General features: G+C 45.6%; 1 protein-coding gene across 4 annotated transcripts in view; it reads right to left on the reverse strand.

Moving 5' to 3' along the window:
* Positions 1-298: 298 nt before the first annotated feature.
* The window catches only part of LOC119446231 (uncharacterized), a 233,172-nt gene continuing 211,953 nt past the window's right edge, over positions 299-21,517 (reverse strand). For 3 of the 4 annotated variants that reach the window (XM_049664018.1, XM_049664021.1, XM_049664020.1), the window contains 4 exons: positions 19,312-19,802; positions 10,082-10,463; positions 9,368-9,485; positions 299-7,335 (listed from right to left, as the gene is read on the reverse strand). In XM_049664018.1, coding sequence (XP_049519975.1) covers positions 7,205-7,335; positions 9,368-9,485; positions 10,082-10,463; positions 19,312-19,802 — 1,122 coding nt within the window. In that variant the 3' untranslated portion in view covers positions 299-7,204. The remainder of the gene's footprint in view (positions 7,336-9,367; positions 9,486-10,081; positions 10,464-19,311; positions 19,803-21,517) is intronic. The other variant, XM_049664019.1, reaches the window with a different exon arrangement.

Raw genomic sequence — 21,517 nt, forward strand, 5'->3', positions numbered from 1 at the left:
CCCCCCCCCCCCCACACACACACACACCATCATCAACCGCACCATCCACAACCAGCACCAAAACCAAGACCACCTACGTCATGCACCTCTCATGTGCGCTGCACTTTACTCATGAGCAAGAATGCCAACTGGCCCAACTTTCACTTCTATGAGACAAACAGTTCTTCTCGTTCAATAATTTCCAAAGCACTTTCCCTTGTTCTTGGTGTGCAGTGGGCACCCAAGGAACACGATGACGACAGGCCATGCGCGTTGCGTGGACGTCAATGTTTATAGTTACTGACACATTTTTCCAGCATGCCAAACGCTGACTGCATTCTAAGGAATAACAGCGTTTATTGTGTCGACTAACAGCTACCTACAAGTTCGGGACGCTTTGTTCGTCGGTACATTGGGGCGTCCCGTAGCAGAACTTTGTATGCAATGCATATTTGTCCAGACATTTCCCTTTTTTATTCTTCTACAACAACTCGCTTTTCGCGTGACAACAATGTTGCAAAAGCAGACAACAGAACAAGCACGTGCACAGAGAGCGCGGAAAGTAACAGTTAACTATAGAAAGCCCGAAAGCGCGTCACAAGCATCTCCCGACAACTACTGTGGGTTACAACAGCACCGGGGAAAACAACAACTATGCGGGTCATACGAGCTTCAACACAGGATTTGTTTCTAAAGCAAAGAAGTTTCGTAACGCAACAGAAATTTGCACATAAATGGGTAGATATTTCAAAAGAAATACATCCGGAACTTGAGTGATTTCATCAGATCCCTTAGCGTATGAAGGGGTGCTGATGAGCCTTTTGCTTCAGCCTGATCTTTACGCCCAATTATAATTTCGGGTACTTTGTTAGAAGAGATGCCATAGTTAAAAGGATGTGCAAGCTTGAATATACTGACCACATTTCTCAGAAATGTTTGAACAATAAGGTGAAGAAGGTGACGTCGCGTCTGCAACTTGCCATGCAAGGTTCGTGGCTTTCCTGGGTGAGACTGCAGCACTAACTGGTTCGCGGAAGCAGGAAATTTAGCACTCGTATTGTCTTAATTCATTCTTTGTATTATAACTGTCGAATTTGTGCTCAAGATAATCGTCGTTGAAGAACAACAAGCCAGTCTACAGGTCTTGTTGCGTCGAAAGGGGTATTCATCTTCCAAAATAATGTGTTGAATAACTCGGAAATTTTCATTCGTGTGCGACAATATTCTATGTAATGCTAAGGACTTATGAGTACACCATCTCGGAAAGACGACTTCCATAGTTAGTGTCCTAAAGAGAGGAAGACAGCGATTACAGAGCTGTATTCGCTTTTCAGCGGATTTTAAATGAAATTTGTGAATGGGATAGCAGCCACCGAACACGACATAAACCAAGCGCCATTTTGATGATGCTGCACACACAACGTTTGAGAAGTCTGCGAAAGTTGTAATTCCGTTGCAACCTGCCCAATTTCGATTTTACTCTCGGAACTGACAATGAAATCTATGCTCGTGGGAATGCACCACTTTTTTTTTTTTTGCCAACTTTTGGTAGACGTTTGTAAGTGCCTGGACTTAACGAGTCTGCTTGAATTGAGAGTAGATAACGCAGGCTTCCGTTGCGTGACAGTAACGAGGAGACGACAAAATTGGAAAGAGTAAATTTCTCATTAATTATAATTAATCAGAATGGGCAGCAAATTGCCGCGAATAGACGCCTTTGAGAATGTGTACTGGCGTTTGTAGCTGCGTATGAGGGCTGTGAGGTCTCATAAAATCTGAAACATATTTCTAAGAATAACGCGTCTAAAGCCTGCCTAAAATTGCAAATTATGCGAAGCAGGGTGTAGAGTAGGACTGAGTAATCTTCGATTAACTAGAATAGCGATATATTTGACATACGAATGCCTAGAAACTTAATTAGCCAACGACAATTTAAATAGAAATGATTTCGTGAAAAAACTCAGCCCTTTTTAACACAACAGTGAGCGACATCCAGACATTTACTCGCATGACGGGTAATGTAATGTTTCAAAATATAGAAAAAGAGTTATTTGCCATTTTTCCGACATCTAGTCAAAAAAATAACGTATGACAGCCAATTGTGTGGTATTGCTTAAAATCAATTACTCGTTCGCTCGACTTGACAAAAGTATCTATGGTAATCATAAATACCTGAACATTTAATGTAACAGACAACGATAAGTCTAATAATACCTCGTCCTGAAGCTGTATTCTTGACTTAGTCAAAAGGCGTCAAGTGTGAACTACTACAAACAGACTGGAAACAAGCATGTCGTTTCAATATACGGCAAAATTGGCGGAGAAGGACCGAAAGCATGATGTGAGATTGTAGAGGGCAGAAATGATGGTAATTTTAGAAAGATATGGTTTGGCGGCTATCCCCTGAGAATAAACAGGCAAAAAACAACGTGGACTACATATTTTAATCATATCTGAGTATACAGACTGACGAAATCGAATGAAATGTCAAGCTTAGAGTAAGGCCTTTCCTAACGAACACATATTGAAACCCTGCAACAACCCAGGCCGGGCAAAGTGTCTCGAAATGACAGCGTCCTCAGTAAATTTTAAGCCAATCTTGTACTATCGTGGAAAGTATGCGTGCTGCTGATTAAGGAAGGTAGCAACAGCCTCCCTTAGAATAATATCAGTTCAGTGGGCCAGGGCTCTTATGAGGCTCGCACGTGCATATTGAAGCTGTTATTATAAAAAAAAGGTAATCAGAATCGATTCAAGTATACTTCAGAGACAAGTACGTACGCTGCGGCTGCACTACATACATTACGCGGCTTAAATGAAGAACTGAGCAAGCTCTGAAAATCAGCCTCGAAAGAGCGAACATTTGCTCGAGGTTTTCAATAAACAGGTAAAGTTTAGAAAAAGAAAGAAAGCTCCCGCATTTCTGGGTCAGGAATTTAATCGAGCGTCGTAGAACGCCGTGAATTGCATCTTGCAATATCGCTGCGCGGGTCATATATGAACTGTTACTTAATACTTAATAAAGACACAGCTTCAGACACGCATCAAGCGCGTTGGCGTAAGCGTTCGGGTACTTTTTTGGGGGAATTAAGGTGACTGAACTTTTGCCAGGACGAGAGTAGAGGGGGGGGGGGGGGGGGGGGCTGGCTATGAGACAATTTATGAGTCCTCGTCAACCCCACCAATTTAGATTTCAGTCCATTTGCGGAATGTCGCACCAGTATTCATAACGACTGATCACAGAGGGCGCAATGTACTCGGCAAGGTCAGTGGCCTTTGGGTAGCATATATACAGGGTGCTCATTTTTAAGTTTATGGAATTTTTAGAAATCGCCTGCGGCAGGTAGCATAACTCTTATCAATGAGCTGGGTTATTCATTGAGGAGTACATTAGTAGCACGAGAAATCTAAACACATATTCAACTAATTGACAAATATTGACTAATGCACTTCTTAGTTAGTTACTTTCGGACACATATTGCAATTTACGAATTGTAGCCGGTGAGTTTGCAAGAAGAATCCACTTGAAATGAATTTCCAGGATGACACCAGTTTCGAGATATTATTTCCCAAAGCGTGGGAGGAAACACATGGGCGTTCCAGTTACTTTTGTGCTTCAACGTATAAAACAACATTTTGGTAAAAAAAAGTAAGTGGAACAACGGTGCATTCTTACGGCCAGTTTGATGGCGCACATCTCCAAACTGGTGTCATTGTGGTAATTCATTCCAAGTGTATACGCCTGACAAGCTCACCGGCTACAATTCGCAAATTGCAATATGAGTCGTAAAGTAATGAACTAAGAAGTTAATAAGTCATTATTTTTAATTAGTTGAATATGTGTTTAGATTTCTCGAGCTACTAACGTCCGCCTCATCGAATAACCCAGCTGAATGATAAGAATTATGCTACCTGCCACAGGCTATTTCTAAAAATTGCGTAAAACTTAAAAATGAACACCCTGTATAACAGGACAGTAAGTGTCGACTACTTTCAGTCGAGGGGGCAGACTACTCGACTACACAAGGAGGATCCAACAGAAGAGGTACCATACATTGTTTCCGCGCACACTGTTTCGCATTCATCTCAAAGCGTTGCGGAACGGCAATTGTTTCCCTAAGTGGAAGACACTAATGAAAAGTTTCGTATCCCAGTTTTCAGCAGTTTTATTCTTGCTGAGACATGTGTTTACAAACGCAACAAAAAAGTAAAAAAGAAACGGGGGTGAAACACAAGCAGCAACACAGCATGGCGTTATCACCTCTGTTTGTGTGTTTCTTTTGCTTCGGTTTCATATTTTGCATTGGAAACTTTAGTCTCAGCAATAATTCCGTTCTCGTTACATCGGAGCCCAAGGTTCAAGATGGCATGGAAATAATCTGCAAATAAAACGGGCCCCCTCGTAGAAAGCGAGGTTCGTACATTGCAGTAAATAACAAATAATTCATTGAAGCAGCATACGGTAGTTCATAGATACTCAGTACAGACAACGGCATAAAATTCAGGACGTACGAATGCTTGCGTATAAGTAAGCAGGAAGGGCAGCAACAGCTATGTTCAGAATGGCAGAACATTCGGCGATACGTCATCAATAACAAATGTCCTTATACCAGCCCACGATCCCTGCAACTTCGTAGAATTTTTTTTCCGGGACCAAAGCTTCGTGCGGTGGCTCTAAAATCTAGGAAATTGCTTATATTTCGGACAATGCTTTAGCCACTGCGTATTAAATAAGTATTTCAACACGCATACATACCGTGAAATCCAAGTTAAACACACATGCATTGAAAAATAAGAAGTGAAAATGAATGAACGTCTATGGTGTACCTCCCTGTGATGCAGCGGTCATCCATTAAAGTAAGTTTAAATTCAGCGAACAGCATTCAGTGGTCCAATTTTCAGTTGTGCAAATTCACCCCTCATGTCCCAACATGTCGCAACATGTCCTGGGTAGGTACTGCATTTTCTTTGTCTCCAAATATTGACTTTGAGACTGAGTTCCCGGTTACAAGTTAAGATCAATCACGTCCTTCGTATTAGTCGTCACGATAGTCTAAATAGATGAGTGCAAGTGTCACCAGCAAATTTAGACCGCATATTAAAGTGCTATTGGCCCAGCTGGTTGAAAAAGAAAATGACACTTCCTAAGCAAGAACTCGCGATAACTCTTGAATGGCCATTAATCCTGACGAAAAAGTTCTCTCAAAACCCTTCACTTAGTAGCTTCAATTGTACTACGTCTGCAGCGTTAGCTCCCACTCATGCATAAATAACAAATTCTGTCCCGGCCGAATCATATATAAAAAGAAAAGTATGAATTCACGCTCATTCACCTGAATAGCGACGACCTTAAGAATGGTCAGAAAAACTCGCACGATGATGTAATACTTCAGTTAAGAAAGTGCGGACATGTCTTGCATTCTTTAGTCAACGTCTTATATTACTTCTGAAAGAAAACTAGGCACAACAATAGGAACAAACGGATCTTCCTTTGTCGCTTAACCATCTTACATGTTCTAAAAAAAAAAAGAGAGATCCCTCACGGCGCTCTGCATTGAACAGGAGACAATGACTTTTACCATTAGACTGCTCGTCAAGAACTGAAAGCTTCATTTTGTACCAGGCTTGCAATAGGAAAGGGGGAAAGAGTAGTTTGCACATCTACCTGGAACTTTTTTTTTAAAACCACTTATTCGCGCAGAACAATGCCCTGACTAAGGCTCATTCTCGAAGGCTCTGGCCTACCTTCCATAGTCAGGTCTCGCGTCTAAATGACGCTGAGTGATCTCACCGTCTATACACTGCCGTCGTCTCCTGAAAGGATGCTTCAAAAGTTCAAAAAGCCGAGAAAACGACAGAGGGTGAATAGAAAACGGGTTTATGAATAATTCAGGCAAGTAGGAGAACAGAACGTCACTACTCCTCTAGGCTCACAAAATATTGCACGACATGAAGATAACAGAAAAAGTAGTTCTTCTGGTTGAGTTTGCTCAGCTGTGCCCGTGAGCGACTCTGAACAGCGTAAAAAAAAAAAAAATCTGAGCATAGATGAATTGTGGGCAAGCAAGCATACAGTTAGCATTCCTAGGAAATCACTGTGAATCCCCCCCCCCCCCAAAAAAAAAAGGAAACCGTTAAGACCAGTCAAGTCCGATTCAATCTCTTGCTTCTTAATAGCCACGTTCATTAGGTCATTCGCAACCTGCATACCTACAGTGTGTGCCGCCGCTGTAACCACAAGTTGTTATCCAAGTCTACGGTTGCTAGAAGAAGAATCAAAAAGCTAACAGTGAGAGAACTTCAGAAACTAGGCAGTAGATTGTACTGTCTCAAAGCCAACTTCAAGTATGCCAAAATTATGCTTAGGCTCGCTTGTTCATGGAATGCAACTTGGCGGCCCCATGTTTTGAAGTTCGTGCCATTAGAAAATGACTTTTTGGAGACTCCTGTAGGCCCATGCGTTCCATGTGTGCTCACAAGAACAACAAAAGAAAAAAAATATGAACAATGATTCATATGACAACGCTACACGAACCGAAAGAACATGAGTGAGGCAACAGAGTTTATGTGAACAGCAGCTAAGACATAAACAAACGGATGCCCTATACGACGCTCTTGAATAACGTAGTCCAGTGCGAGGGCAGCCAATCCGCTAAGAAATTCTGGTTGTAATCATACTGTCGATAGCTTCTCATATTGGCTTGCCTTTTTACTTAAACGCCTCGTTGTTAGATGCAGAGGGGTAAAAAATGTCCAGCACTGCGAAACTACGCGAAAGAACAAAAGAAAGGAGGGGAATAGTAAGAAACCTGGTCACAAAAAAAAAAAAAGAGTGTTCTAAAACTGCATCCCGTCAGCTGATATGCGACGATCTTAGAGCGACCGCACGAAGCTCATCCCGAGAACGTGAGTTCTGCGTTCTTGTATTTTGGAAAGCGTATGGCGTATTAACAATCAAAGCGGGGGAGGACGACGAACAACCGCCAGGCTACAAAGGGGCGTGTAATGGTATCCGGGGCACGTCTATGGGGTCAGCAGTAGCGGGTGGCAACAAGGGAATTGACGGGGTCCCGGCGGAAGTCACGGTTTATGAGACACATCGTATTCCTGCGAGATTTCGTGGTGCCCCTCGGGCAGCGCATAGATGACCGCTGGGAAGACAGGAGAGATAGAGACACACGTGGCGGCAGAGGTGACGCAGAGAGGGCGCTGGTGTCGGGGCCGCTCATGAGCGCGGCAGCGCCCCCTTGCGCGCCATGGCGGCGACGTTGCGCTTGTTCTCGCCGCGGGGCCGGCAGCGCTTCGCAAGGCGCTTAGGCCTGTCCTGGGGCCACGGAGACGTCGCCTCGGACACGTCTGCAGGTGCAAAAGAAAAGTAGAGGGGGAGAGAGAGAGAACGATCGCACGTCAGTGGATACTGGCATGTAGGCCTTCATGAACCGCTGCTGAGTGAGTGGTATACAGCGGAATCTCGTTGATACGATTCGGCATAATACTGTTACAAGCCATTCCCGTACATTGGAGAAGGCGCCAGCAAGAGGAGGAAGACGACGATCGAAGAAGCTCTCGTGTGGTTGTTGTTCCGTTATTTTGGCTTCGCTATGTATATATTCCATCAATACATTTTCTCTTTTGTTCTGCATATCCTTATCCATGTCACAATACGTTTTTCCGGATAATACGTTTCTTTTTTCCCCGATAATACGACATGGTTGGATAATAGGTCGGATAATACAATTTTTTAATGATACGCATTATTTTCCGGTTCCCGTGAAGATCGTCTCAACCAGATTCCACTGTAAATGGCTTATGATAACCAGTTTTCTCATATATGGCACGCCTACAGTGTTTTTTTTTTTTTTACGGTGATCGTTCATCTCTCGATTATCACTGTTATCCAGTTATCGCTCGGCGCAAGGCGCGCCTATTGCCTTTGAAACATTTGTGACGTGGGTTCAATTCCGCTGAGCATCGGAGGAATTTAAGGGATCTTTTTTTCGTCGTTGTGGAGCGGCACATTCCCAGTGGCACACACCTCGTTACACAGGTTGGCGTCAAAGACGTTTATTGAAAATCTGAAAGGCACATCTACTGGCACGTACCCGGCGACCAAAGTTGGCAAGGTTCATTGAAGACCAGCACAGACCGATGCACATTTGCTTCGAGCCGATAGCCACAAAACGGAAATGCTGAACAAATGTATTTCGTAAATACGTTTGGCCACTCAGCGATGATTCCACCTCGTCAGTAGCTTATCTTATCGTGCCCGATTTTCCGGCGAATACAAAGCGCTTGAATTATGTCAATATTACTTTATAGTTAGTTAGTCATATAGTTAGTCAACCGATATGACTTTATAGTTAAGCCTTCTTTATTATGATTCGTCATAAGCATACAAAAAGCACATTGTTGTGAGTGGAGTCCCGACATCAGTATCTCGCATTTGACAATAGGAACTCATCGAAGTTGCATCGTTACCTATAGCACCAGCCTCGCGGTTCATGTCACGGGCCTCGGTGATTTGCATTGTGCCCGGAAGATTTATACATCCTCAGAATAACCGCCACGCACTAGGTCATGAAGGACGAGGTGACCCAAGTCCTAGCGGTGTTTTATTAATGATCACTGCCGATCCATTTCGGCACATGTGAAGTACAAGTGCTCCCCACGTGTGGGGAAGGTCTACTGAAGCAAGCGCGTTAATGAATTCCGTCTATGAAAATGACTACTGACGACAAGCACACGTACCTTCCCAGCCTGTTTCAGTAAAAAGCTAAGTTTATTTTCTGTCACCCTTATAGTAGGAAAATAGAAAGTTACTTCAGCAATGTACGGCAAATATTATTCGTATACGCCCAAGGCCTCTATAACTTCAGAGTGGCAGCGCGAGCAATCTCATATTTCCACGGCCTAGCGCCGCGACAAAGAGGAAAAAAATACATATCGTATACGATAAACTTTCGCGTCACTCATTATAACGTGGTTGTTAACATACTGTGAGTACCTGTAAAAACACGGTCTATATAGTCATACTCTGCTTCATTCATCCCGACGTACGTGTAAGGCCTCTAAACTCACCTTTGCCGCTTGCTTATGCTATTTTGACGCCTAAAAAAGCACTTACACTTGAGGAAGAACAAGCCTTAAAAGGCATCTTCCCTTCAAATGTATCAACAGCATGCACCACCTTTTGGTAAAAGCTCGTGTCACGGCCCGAAAGCTGTAAACTGACCCCCCATTTAAACAATTTCTTGATGGCCGTCTCTCTCAGCCGCTCACTAAACAACACACTCATTGAGTCAGAAGATAAAAAAAAATTTCACTTGTGCACTTACTTGCCATATTCTTTCGAAGAACAAGCTAAAAGCGTCCAGAGCCGTACACTCACCAGTATTCAGTAAGGGACGACGGTAGTTGAATGGTGGAAGCCTGCCCATTCTGGCCATGCGTCCCAAGTTTCGTTTGACTTCCTCCAATGATGGCACCAGTAAGATATCGTCCGCATCCTGCGACATTCAATACAGACAGAGCAGCTGAGCACAAATGAACTGTGCGACCGTTTCTGACTGTGCGGTGAACACTCACTCACGTGTCAGCACCCGTTTACCCTCCACCATTTTAAATTTTGTTTTATATTTTTGTCCCGGCCCTCAGTACCCGCCGCAGTGGAGCAGTGACTGTGGTGTTCTGCAAGCTGAGGTGCGAATTCGATACCCGGCCTTGGCAATCACGTTTTGATGGGGACTAAACGCAAAAAAAAAAAAAAGTTAGCGTTCTTAGATTTAGGTGCACGTAAAACACTTCTACAGGTGGTCGAAATTAATCCTGCGCCCTCCACTACGGCGTCTCTCATAGCCCCATTGCTGCTTTGGGACGTTGAACCCAATCATTCATTCAATCAATCAATCAATCAATCAATCAATCAGGCACCCAATCAATCAATAGATTAGTCAACTAACCAATTAATCAATCATTTAATCAAACTAGGGTAAAATACGGTTTGAATGCTGACTAACTTCCCTACACATTATTCTCTCTCTCTCTCTCTCATTCTGTGTAAGGTGGTGCGTGAGTGCGCGCCCGAGATGCAGGCCCTGCATACCTCGTCGTCATCGTCGACGCACTCGGGTAAGTCGGAGGCCTCGTCCTCCGGCACAAACCCTTCTTCCTCGTCCGCGCTGGCCTCGTGGGCCTGAGAGCCCGAAAAGCGACGCAAAAACTCGGCCCTGGTTCCTCGCGCCTCTGAGGGCGCCGCCGCTGCGGTCGGAGGCAGCCAGCCGTTGCGCGCCAGGGCGGCCACGTTGCGCTTGGCACGCCCCGGCGACGCGGGCTGATGCGAGCCCGATGCTGACGCCGGCTCTCCTCCGAACCGCTGCTGATCTTCGCGCTGCGTTTCATCGTGCTGTTGTTGCTGCTGCTGCCGCCGCCGCCCTTGGCCGCTGGAGACGTCTCTTCGCACACGCACAGACGGCAAGAACGAGAACCTGCGAGAGAGGGTGAGAGGAGAACGGGACCGACCAGGTCATGGAACGCGATAAGCCAAAATTCTGTTTCAAGACCTCCGCTTCAGGCGACACCTATACATCAAATGCACAACTAATCCGTAGATGATTTCCGTGTCCTTCGGCTTTCCACGAGCTAATACAACTTGTCGTAACTTCAACCTTTGGGCGATAAGACCTCCCTTTAACGAGGGCTCCAAAATTTTTATGGAGAGGAGACTGCGTTCACTTTTCTAAGCATATTCTGAACGGCATGCTAATTAACAAAAGTGAAGTAAATGCATGCACAAAACATCTCGTGCATATTCATTTCTTCTAGGCGCCTCTTGCGAATATCTACATGCCAGAGGCGACGTGCTGCATGCTTCCGCGTGTGAGGCTAGGTTGGTTGACCGGTAGCAATCGCATTCATGGTGATCCGCACGCACGCACGCTGGATTTAAAGGCACGCGTGGTTAGATCACGGTGGTGACCTTGCCCTGTCAATTGGAGACGCACCATTGGTCGCCGAGACAGATTGACACGTACCGGATCGAGCAGAGGACCAGCCGGAATATTACCCTACTGAGCTAGCATGGCTAACCACGGATTCTCCCAGAGGTTCACATACGAGTATGTCACTTAACGGTACATCCGTGAACTATCCGGCTGGCATAAGGCGTGTTCCGGAGTGTCAACTTCGATGGAAGCGTTACGCCTTCGACGCGTTATAATTGAAATCGTGCGCCGCTCCGCTGTTGCGGGCGACAATAAGCAACCGGGCCATCAGCAACAGTAAACAACTGCGCTTTGTGACCTACGGCAAACATCATCTGTGTCTTCACACTGCGAATTCTTCGCGCAGTGAACGCGGGGCTCTCGATGACGTATACCACCAGTGAAACAACGAACACAAAGACGACACGATTAAGCGTGTCTCGATTGGCCAAGCCAGGGGCTTAGTTCGTCGGGCGGAGTCAGGCTATCACAAGTTTTACACCATTCATTCACTCCACGATACCTTCGAGACGATTATACAGCAGCCTAGAAAGTGACATTGAACTCACTGCTCCAAGAGCCTCTGGTGGTCACGCTGTGCTTCACTCGCATGTGGCCGTCACCACGCCCGTGGACCATGACCTCTTCGTGCGAAAAAAGTGAAGGGAATCCTACGATAAAATTGGGGCTGTGTATTTGTTTGGCCAGCCACAATGAACGCTGGTAGTACCTTCAAGGGTAGGCCTCAGCTGTAGAAGACGAAGGTGCTTCCGAGAGAGTGTGTCTCTTCTTTTTCACTTGTTTTACTTCCTTGAGTTCATTTGTGTACCCTCCGCACCGGGCAAGCGTGTCTGTTGTTTTCTTCTAACACCTCTGAAAACTTCGCCATCTTTAGGTATGATAAACTCGAGCTTTGATAGCCAACCGGTGAGTAAATGTTCTCAAGCTCTGCCAGCGGTACTGTGGACTGTCAGAACCATCGAGACTCCCTCGATCTATGGGCTTCTACGTTATATACGCCGTGATTATTATTGCAGCTCGAACTTGTTAAAATGTAATTTTTTTGCCATGATATGGACAATAAAGCTTAAACACAAATTATTCGCACATAAAAGCTTTCATAATTGACAGCCCACAGTTCTCGAAATCAGTTACAGCCCGGTGGCTTAGAAAATACTTATGGTTAGGTACTTCCAGCATGCGGAACTAACTGTCCGGATTGTTCACGAAAGTCCACAAAATGCTTGTTAGTGGAAAACAGCGCGGCACTAGACACTATAACAAGTGAAAAACAAAAAAGCTGGTACAAGAGCGGCTTCAACTGAAAAATGTAATTGAAAGCGAGACATAATACAGCAACCAAGTCAGTAGGTCAAAGACCACTAACAGCAAACCGTTACACGTGCGCGAGGAAGAAAACGAGAAAGCGCTGATATTAAACAAAACAAAAAGAACCAATCTCAATCAAGGTGCTGACGTTTGGCAAGTTATACGACAACTCGGAGTACAACCGACGGATGAACAATGCCGACAGCATTAGGATAGAACACTGAGCGAGTTGACATGCGTTCATGATTCATTTTTGTGCAACACTCACAATTAAACGAAGGACAAAGAAGGTGCGCACAGCACAGCGCCTGTCCTGCGTGTACCTTCATCGTCCTTCGTCCAATTGTGAGCGCTGCACCAAAATACATCATGAATGCCGACAGTCCTCCCGCTCTTCCCTAGAGGAATGCTTCGGCTACTTCTGTTTTCAGCTGATTATTATGACGGAGAGTGATTGTTGAACGATCAAGGGAGGCAAACAGCCCCCACACGTGCCACAGTGCTCGTGCCACAGAAACTCTTGAGCCATTTGGAAGTCCGCTGTTCGAAATTTTCTAATATTGGTAAGCCCCCTAAAGAAAAGACAACTTCTGAACTTCTTTTCATCTCAATCTAATGTATTCGGCCGGCACATCCCAGGGCTCAGAGTCCAGTTATTATGAAGTCACCATTTATTGCACAATCGATTCGGAGCACTAGCTAAAGAAAGAAGTCGAACGCTAAGAGACGTGACCTAGTTCCTGTTCTTCCGTACAGGTGAGTACCGTTTCTATGTGTAGCCAATGGTATTGAGTTCTTGTCTTACTCCGTCCGATATTTACTCTGAAGCGTTCAACTGTCCTCGATGGCGTCTTGCAGGCTTCTCCGTGGTCAACTTTGTTTTATCCTTCCTCAAATTTCCCTTTGGTTTCCTTATTTTCGATACGCTCTTGAATCATTTTTAACGTCAAACGAACCCAGTGTCCCTCGCCTTTGCATGCGTCCGCTGCATTGAAATTTGCTCGGATAAGGTTAAACGACCTACATGTTTTGTCGTTTTGCATCGTCCGTTTTAATCTTATCCCTTCAGCTGCCTTTAAACTACCGAAGGTTCGTGTTCGAGTGTATCGCAGTGTAAAGCGTGCTAATTTCATACGGTGTCGTAAGTCGGACGTTTGATTGACCCTGGATGTTTAATGCTACATACTATCGACATCCACTATGGTGACCCAATAGCTGTGGTGATCTGCGGCTCAACACGAGCTAACAGGCGCGAGTTCTCAGCGTCCCTCGTCTTGCTTCGCGCTACAACACACAGTCTCATGAAAAACCAACTAGCCCAAACCATTCTAGCAAGGTCGATTCACAGGGTCGTGAAGGCGAGGCTGAAATACGGTTCCAAGCCAATGAGCAGATACATCAATTATGGTCGCGCGCTTGAAGAGCGACTACATCTCGTGGGGCAAAACACTAGTTGAAAATTATGCATCCAATACGTCTTCAATGGAAACATTTGAAAAAGTAAAGACAATTCCATTAAAATAGGAAAATGTGAAGTCACAGGCTGTTTGCAGGCTGTGCAGGCTTTCGGAAGTTTGCTCGTGGCGATGCTCGTGGCGATGCTCGTGGCGACTGCTCGTGGCGACTGCTCGTGGCGATTGTATTACCGTATTTAACACTGTAATGTCGACAAAACTCTCTTATGCGTAGCCATAAAAAGTAAAGATTATAGTGTTAACTTTATAAGATTTGGTCAGAAACTTTATTTTTGAACTGCCTTTTCGCTGAATATTAAGTTTAGCTATGTCTTCAGTACCAGTGAAAAACTACAGGTCGCACGCGTGCTGTGGTTGTGAAGATTAAAGTGTGGGTGTTGTGAATCATTTTAATGTCATGTTGATTTTATCTTAACACCGAAATAACAGATGAGTATTGGTACTAAGGATACATGAATATGCTAGTTCGTTCCATATCTGGGCGAACCCACTGCTCTGAATTCATGCTAAACTCTCAAAGCTAACCAGTGTAATGCGTGCCGTTATAGAAGGAGGTATATAAATATAGATGGATGTATTAACGGTATTTTGTGACTCGATGTTGTGGTGAATGTTCTCGCTTACTTACGCTTCGTTTGTGTTGTTGTATGCGCTGCACATGCGCTGTCATAGCGATGTGATGGGCCCTGGCGCAGTAGACTACTTGGCGCAACAAGCCTCGAACGGCAAATGTAGATTTTTTTTCCGCCGAGAAGTAGGCTCCACGAAATGTAGATGGCATTGCCGTGCCCCCACAAACCGCCATTGCAGGACGTATAGGCTTCTATGGCACCTTCGCTACCATGCATACATATACCTTGCTTCTACCACAGCGGTCGCAAATCATTGCTGCGGAATTCTAAAACGTTGGGCTACTTAACTTTAGACGCCCAAGTGAAGCCCTTCGGAAATTCAAAATTATAACTGAACTTTGCCTACAGCGAGTCTCATACTGACTATACAGGTATGAGACGTAAAATATTCTCAATAAATTAAGCACTCTCTTCGCAGAGCACTCTTGAAACAACTGTCCAGTTTTTTCATCTTAAATGCCACCAGTGATAGTGGCCATGAACGTCATTTATTAAAATATTGGCCCCGGAATCTCCAATATGGTAAATGTCTGAACTAAGTTGCGAATGGATCAAAATTATTTATCGACTGTTAAACTAGTTTGTTGCACCAGGTGGGTTTCTCCAGAAAAGCTTGACCGGCGATACTCCTCCTAAGTTACTGCACCACGAACAGGAAAGCAAATCACCCCGTCCCCAGCAAACCAGTGTCGCGGAGGAGGGTAAGCTGAAAACGCAGAACTACTCTCCATCCCTGGCCCTTCAGAGACACACTACAAGGCGTTGTTTGAGGGAGTAATATGGGTTATGCGAAACTCCGCAGGCAGTGTTTCCCGACACACCTAGTTTGACCTAACCCCGACGGTGGAACTCGGGTTAGCATCGCAATTAAGGTATCAACATGCGAGCTACTGAAACCAGTTCTGCTGCCTTCCCTAACTCGCATCATACAAGCTTTGAAAACACGTGTCTCAGGTTTAACAGTACTAATATCTGGAAAGCGGACAGCTTCGTTAGTGCAAGTTAGCCGTGTGGTAAAGCCTGCTTACGGAATTTTGCATAGCCCCTGTTGATACCGGTGTGCGCAAGTTATCGCATGTAACTAGGCGACAAAATGAAGGACGGAAGTAAATAAGTGTAAGTAAAAGAGGACGTCATAATCGTACGGGAACATGCCGTTACAAGCGCATGCACAAGGATAATGACCACTCAACGTAACACCTGGTAGCACTACCGTGCTTTGATTCGATTGTTTTGTTCCGTGCTCCTTTATACTCTATTTATAGATGGCTTGCACTGACGTCATCCTAGGCGCCATGTTTATAACCCATCACGGTGAAAAGCTGCGTCCGTGACGTCACATGCAAGCTATCTATAATATATTTCAGTAGTTTCGTGCAGCACTGTGGACGCTACAGGTTTTCTCGACCAATCAGGGGGCGAACACATCTCAAAGGTTCCCTTCCGCGCCCTGTCGTCTGCTAGCGGCGAGCGCTGCAACGCAGGTGGCAGCATCTACTAAGACTGCAACTTGCGTGATAGCAGTGATAGAAAATTTGTTCCGTTTTCGCTTTGACACCAAGAAGGCGCGTGTCTTCAAGATATTTCGAGATACACAGGAGAAGGAGTGTTGGATAGACGGCGGAATCGGATGGTTCCGAAAGTGCACTCGGCCAGCGTGTCGCACGGGATGGTGGCACCCCCTCTTGATCCCTTTCGTAAAATGCACTTGTACACGGTGCGCTCGCTGACATTCGTAAGTGCAGGCAATTTCTTAGTTATAATTGTGCATGTTTACCACATTCCTCCCGCACTGCTCCAAGCATGTTCAATGCCAACTCATTCGTTCCTTTCGCATAAAAGAGCAGTTTGGAACGATACCACATAAGCAAGTCTGCGCACGACATTTTTGCGAAGGACGAAGCACTACCCAGGAGGGAGTCCTCCGCGGTGTTTTGACTGTGCCTACTATACTTGTGAATTTATCCACGGTCACATCAAGGATTGTTTGTACTTTTTAAATACCATTTAATGTTGGTACGGCAGCGTTGCATTCATTTCTTTTTGTTCTCTGCACGTTATCATTCGGGCAAATGGAAGACTCTATTTTAGGTATTGTAGAGCCTCAATAAATGTTTTAATAAAGAACGAATAAAGACTACGCAATAAATCGGCCTGCGACCTGCAGAGAAGCTTCCAACTAAACACCTTCCAACAAGACCCCTTGGCAAGGACATTTAGTCATCCAACGGGTTCCGAACTGCGGTACTACATCTCGCTGCGCAAGAATCTGTGCTCCCGGGTCGCGTAGGCTTGGCTCTACTGCACGGAACTACTGAAGCAGAGTATAGTGTGGGCCTCTTCGCGATTATCTGGGCATTGACGTACCGTGTTCCCCTGAAGAGGTGGTACGCTTAACCAGAACGAAAACAATAGTCAAAGACAACTTGGTTTCATCCGCCAACGTCACTATTTCGTGGCTTTTCTTTATTAATTTGGCAATGAATACACGGCATGAGGCTTCCGCCTTGTATTGGGGTTCAGGCTGGGCTCTAAATCATAGAATCAGAATCATGCACCGTTTTAAGCTACACCACCTTCACGCTATCCCTCCAAAATTGCAACTGCGACCCTTTCGCCCCAACAGCACAATAAGCTACTCGACGAATTCACAAGACTAAGAGACTTAGCACAGTGATTGTCACGATTCTGCATCGATTGTCGTTTATGTACACAACCACGTTCGGAACATCAGCACAAGCGTAATAATAACAAAGAAATGTGCAAGGGGTTAAGGACTTTAAACACGTATATATGCGCCATTGTTTCCTTACGTCCACGTTTATATTCAGCACCGCATTTAGTGGATGCTTAACTGAACTGTCTGTGTTTTGTCTTGTTAAGCGACATCAAACTTTTCATTATGTGTTTTTTTTTTTTGTAACAGCGTCCATGTATAAGCAAACAGTGAAGCAAGAGATGCATCTGCAATTGTAATGCCCTGTGACAACAAAGCTTTAGCAAGCGTATGTTAGCACGGCACGACAGGTCAAGCGTGCGACCTCCTGCCAAAGCGCCAGTGCATGTAATGCCAAACACCGAAAACTGAATAGTACCAGTGCTCGGTGCAACACGAGCAACTTTCAAATGAATGCATACGCTATTAGAACAGACGCCATGCAATGTTTCCAACGTGTAGAAGTGTCCACAAAACTTCTCTTGCGTAAATCTCGTCGGTGATTAGCGATTGATGCGACGATCGTTTCTTTATCGCACCAATCATTAGAGGGTAATAGCTTTACATGATACGTCATATGTTACTGGGGTACGTGATACATTAAGCCCTCTGCCCCTGCTCTGCCTCTCCGCGAAACCTACAAGAGATCAATGTTTTAGCATATATACTGTAATTGCGTACCGTGCTATAGAACGTAAAATTAAGAATATGACGTAGTAAAGAATTAGGCTTTTAGAGCGTTCCGCGTCATCAACGCATCTCGAACGCTAATGCTGTGGCACCATCTGCCACGTGAAAGTCAATACACTTTGCAGGCTTGATGCCGCTTCTCTAGGCCAAGCAGCGTCAAAACAAGCACAAGTTGATCAAAATAATAACGGACAAACCTTTGACCTCAGCGTGGGATCGGACTAAGCAATTTCTGATTTTAGCCGCTAACGAAGAAACGCTTTTACGCAAGAGGAGTCTTGTGAATACGGGTCTTAATCCGCTTCTACAACTACAATAGGCTTTGTCAATAGGGTGCATTCCTTCATCTAACTGTCAGCTTAGCTTCAGCTAAAAGCTGAAAGTGGCGTAACCGTAGGAAAAAACTGGACCGTGGTGCGACCGCGTATCTGTGCCTGAGACAGGACTAAAATCATCAAAACGTTCGATAGTCTAATTGTGAACCTGAGCGTTGCATAACTTTTATTGGGGCGGACACGGTGAAAGCACATTAAAGCATAGGTCTGCTCTGCGCCACGACCAACCGAAAGGCGTGCGGCTTGATAAGACAGACAAGCCGTCGTTTTTGCTGCACAGCACGTAAGTTTTGTTGTTCTTGCTCCTGCAATTCTTTCCCTTTTTTTTCTTGTGGAGGTGGCGGGTTACGCCCTACAGCTTATATTTTTCATGCTAACGATGCAAGCCTGACCAAAACAAGCCGACTTGTCTAAGAACTCACCTGAGGATTATTAATCTTTCATTGACATTTGCAACGGGAGATGAAAACAGTCTACAGTGCGTGCCTACCGAATACAAAAGTGCAACTTAGCGAAACATCGACCCAAAGTACCGAGGCTCCATTTGCTGTGGATGTATGGCACACGCCTCAGAAATATAGAACATGAGTTTCTACACACGACATCTGAACTTAGTCGGCAAAGGCAAGGTAGCAGTAAGCATGGCGATTTGTGTAGCTATTTTCAATTAGCACTGCTTACAGGAGGAGAAAGTTCTTCGCTACAGGCGGACTTAGCCTTGTAATTGCATGCCGGCGTTTGATCCACCCGAGCATCGTGTACTCCGCTCGTAGTGGCCTAGCTCTACCTCTCTCCTGCCAGTGTTTAGTGACACTCGAGTGGCGGTGCATAAAGCCTAAACTTAAGCCACTTTCATCACTCTGGCACGTCTAGTTTATTTTAGGCACGTAACTGAAACAGAAAAAGATTCTGATTGCTAACTATATTCTGTAGGCCCACAGTTCTCTAAAGCTCTGGATCGGAGTCACAGTTGCATCGTCCGCTTAACGCTTCACCACAGCTATAATAGATGTCGCCACGTGCGCGGCGCTCACAAGGGCGGTGGGGGTGGAAATCAGCTAACTATGCCTAGCCGTGCGCATCGAGGGCAGCGGGTGCAGCACGGAACGAGCAGGAAGACGATGCTGCTGCGTGGGGACGGGAAACAGGCAGGACAGAGCAGCGGGGTGTATGCACCACGGCTTTATCCACCTATGCGGCCCGATGTAGGGGAAGATGGCGGCCTCGGACAGGCGGCCCAGCGCCTCGACGACGCCCATCTTCTCGGGCGCGTCGCCCTGAAGCGCCTGGTCGCCCGCCGCCGTCCAGGCATCGGGTTGCCAGCCATGGCCTCCGCCCTGGTGCTGACGCAGCATCGGAGGCATGGCGGCTCCCCCGCCGACGGTGGGCAGCAGTCTCCGGCCAGCCATGAACACCCGCGACGTGGCGGGCTGCAGGGGCGAGGCGGCCGGGCCGAGCTTTTTGTTGTAGTGGAACCGGGGCAGCCGTCCGCTGCGAGCCAGGGCCGCCAGGTTGCGCTTGTCCGCCGTCGGCGGTGGCAGTCGCCCCGGCTGCTGCGGGTCGGCACCGCCCAGGTCCGCACCGCCATCTTCGTCGCCTCCCGAAGTCTCCATGAGGCCGCCGCTGGCCGCGTACTCGAGCTCTTCGTCCGCCCACGACGTGCCTCCCTGCGCCGTCAGAGAATGTGGGGGAAGTGTTGTAGTTAAAGTAAGTATGGTAAGTTCGATTGTCTTGAGAACACCGCTGGGTGAGGTAAGAGCGTCATTCATAAAACAGGTCACTGTGGCAAAGACTCATATTGATGACACGGGATCAGAGACCGAATTCACGAAGTTCTTCGTTGGCAAGTCCCAGTTGCCATTGCCGGGTCGCTTACGGTAATGGCCGCTTACGGTTCAGCATCGGGATTGGCTGGAATTTTCTGTGACGAATAATTCTAGCGTAAAACTTTTTGCTCGTATATACCCTTTGATCAGTGTGGATGTTTCGGAAGACATCAACGTGCGTTTCTTTTTCATTCCTATACCCCTTCCCCCAGTGCAGGGTAGCAAACCGAACATGCATCTAGTTAACCTCCCTGCCTTTCCTCTCTTCTGTTTCTCTTTCTCTCTCTCTCTCTACACAGGAAGGGACCCGTTTCATTAATAACAATTAAATAAAGAGACTTTACAACGCATCAAAGCAACAGTCTTGCTATTAGAGACGCCGTATAATTGTGGACTCCGAATTACTTTTGACGTACTGAGATTTAGGTTGAAGAACCCCGGGTGGTCAAAACTATCCCGGAGCGTCCCTCTACGGCATGTCTCATATCCAGTCGTGTTTATGGCCTGTATAACCCCAGAATTCAATTCATATCATTGTTTTGCACTGCCCGCAACCATACAGAGCTTGGCCACTATGTGAAATAGACGGCCACACAGAGCGGCCGTCTATTCCAAACTCTCAGCTAGAATAAAAAAAGATTATAGAAAAAGTAAGAGGGTCGAAAGCTACAATAACCTTAACAAAAGAAGCATATAAGCCGAGAAAAATTCGGCCAGAACTCATCTACGATAACTACCCAATTATGCGAATAGCATTCTTTTCAGACGAAAATGAATTCGGAGAAATCTTGAAGGATTCTTTTTTTTTTTTTTGCATTGACGAGGCACGTTGATCGAGGTTAGGCCCACAGTTTTATATTGCACTAACATCGGGATCGGCCACATTCATAGAATGGGCTACCTTTGGGATCGGCCCACGAAAACGGTTTGATAGATAGCCGGAAAGAAAACAAGTCTGTCAGTGCCTAGAATTCTATTGGCATTAAACAGGGGGAAAAAACTACTTTAATAGGCATACAAGATGAAAGTGTAATCATGCGCACAATACGTGCCCACTAACATTGCCTTCAACAGGCCTTCATGCATACGTTGGTTGCTTCTATCATGGAAATATGAAGAAATCAGCAGCCAATTTGTTGAGCCCAGTGGCTGAGAGTCTTACTTGCTCACTCCTCGCTTTACACGCTGCTTCATCATAAGCGTTAAACCCTTACTCCGATTACCAACCAAAACAGTCGCAGGTAATTCATTTGTCCTCCTTTAACGAGCAGGGACATATGAATGACGCTGATCTTCGGAAGACACCCTCTCCTATTCAAGCAGTTCACACGAAAAACATGAACACGAAGAATTTATGCATCGTAAATTCCACACTCCGAAAATGCCGCAAGCAGCAATCACCAAGGAGTATCCAATTTCACACACACAAAATAAATAAATAAAATATAAAAAAGTAACAGAGCAGAATGTAAGAGCTGCATATGGGAAATTGGCCAGGTTTACGTCCAGTGCAAATGATAGCCCATGTCTCGTAATGCATGCCCGTGTCTGTTAAA

This window comes from Dermacentor silvarum, chromosome 3 (genome assembly GCF_013339745.2).
Source record: "Dermacentor silvarum isolate Dsil-2018 chromosome 3, BIME_Dsil_1.4, whole genome shotgun sequence".
NCBI classification, from domain to species: Eukaryota; Metazoa; Arthropoda; class Arachnida; order Ixodida; family Ixodidae; genus Dermacentor; species Dermacentor silvarum.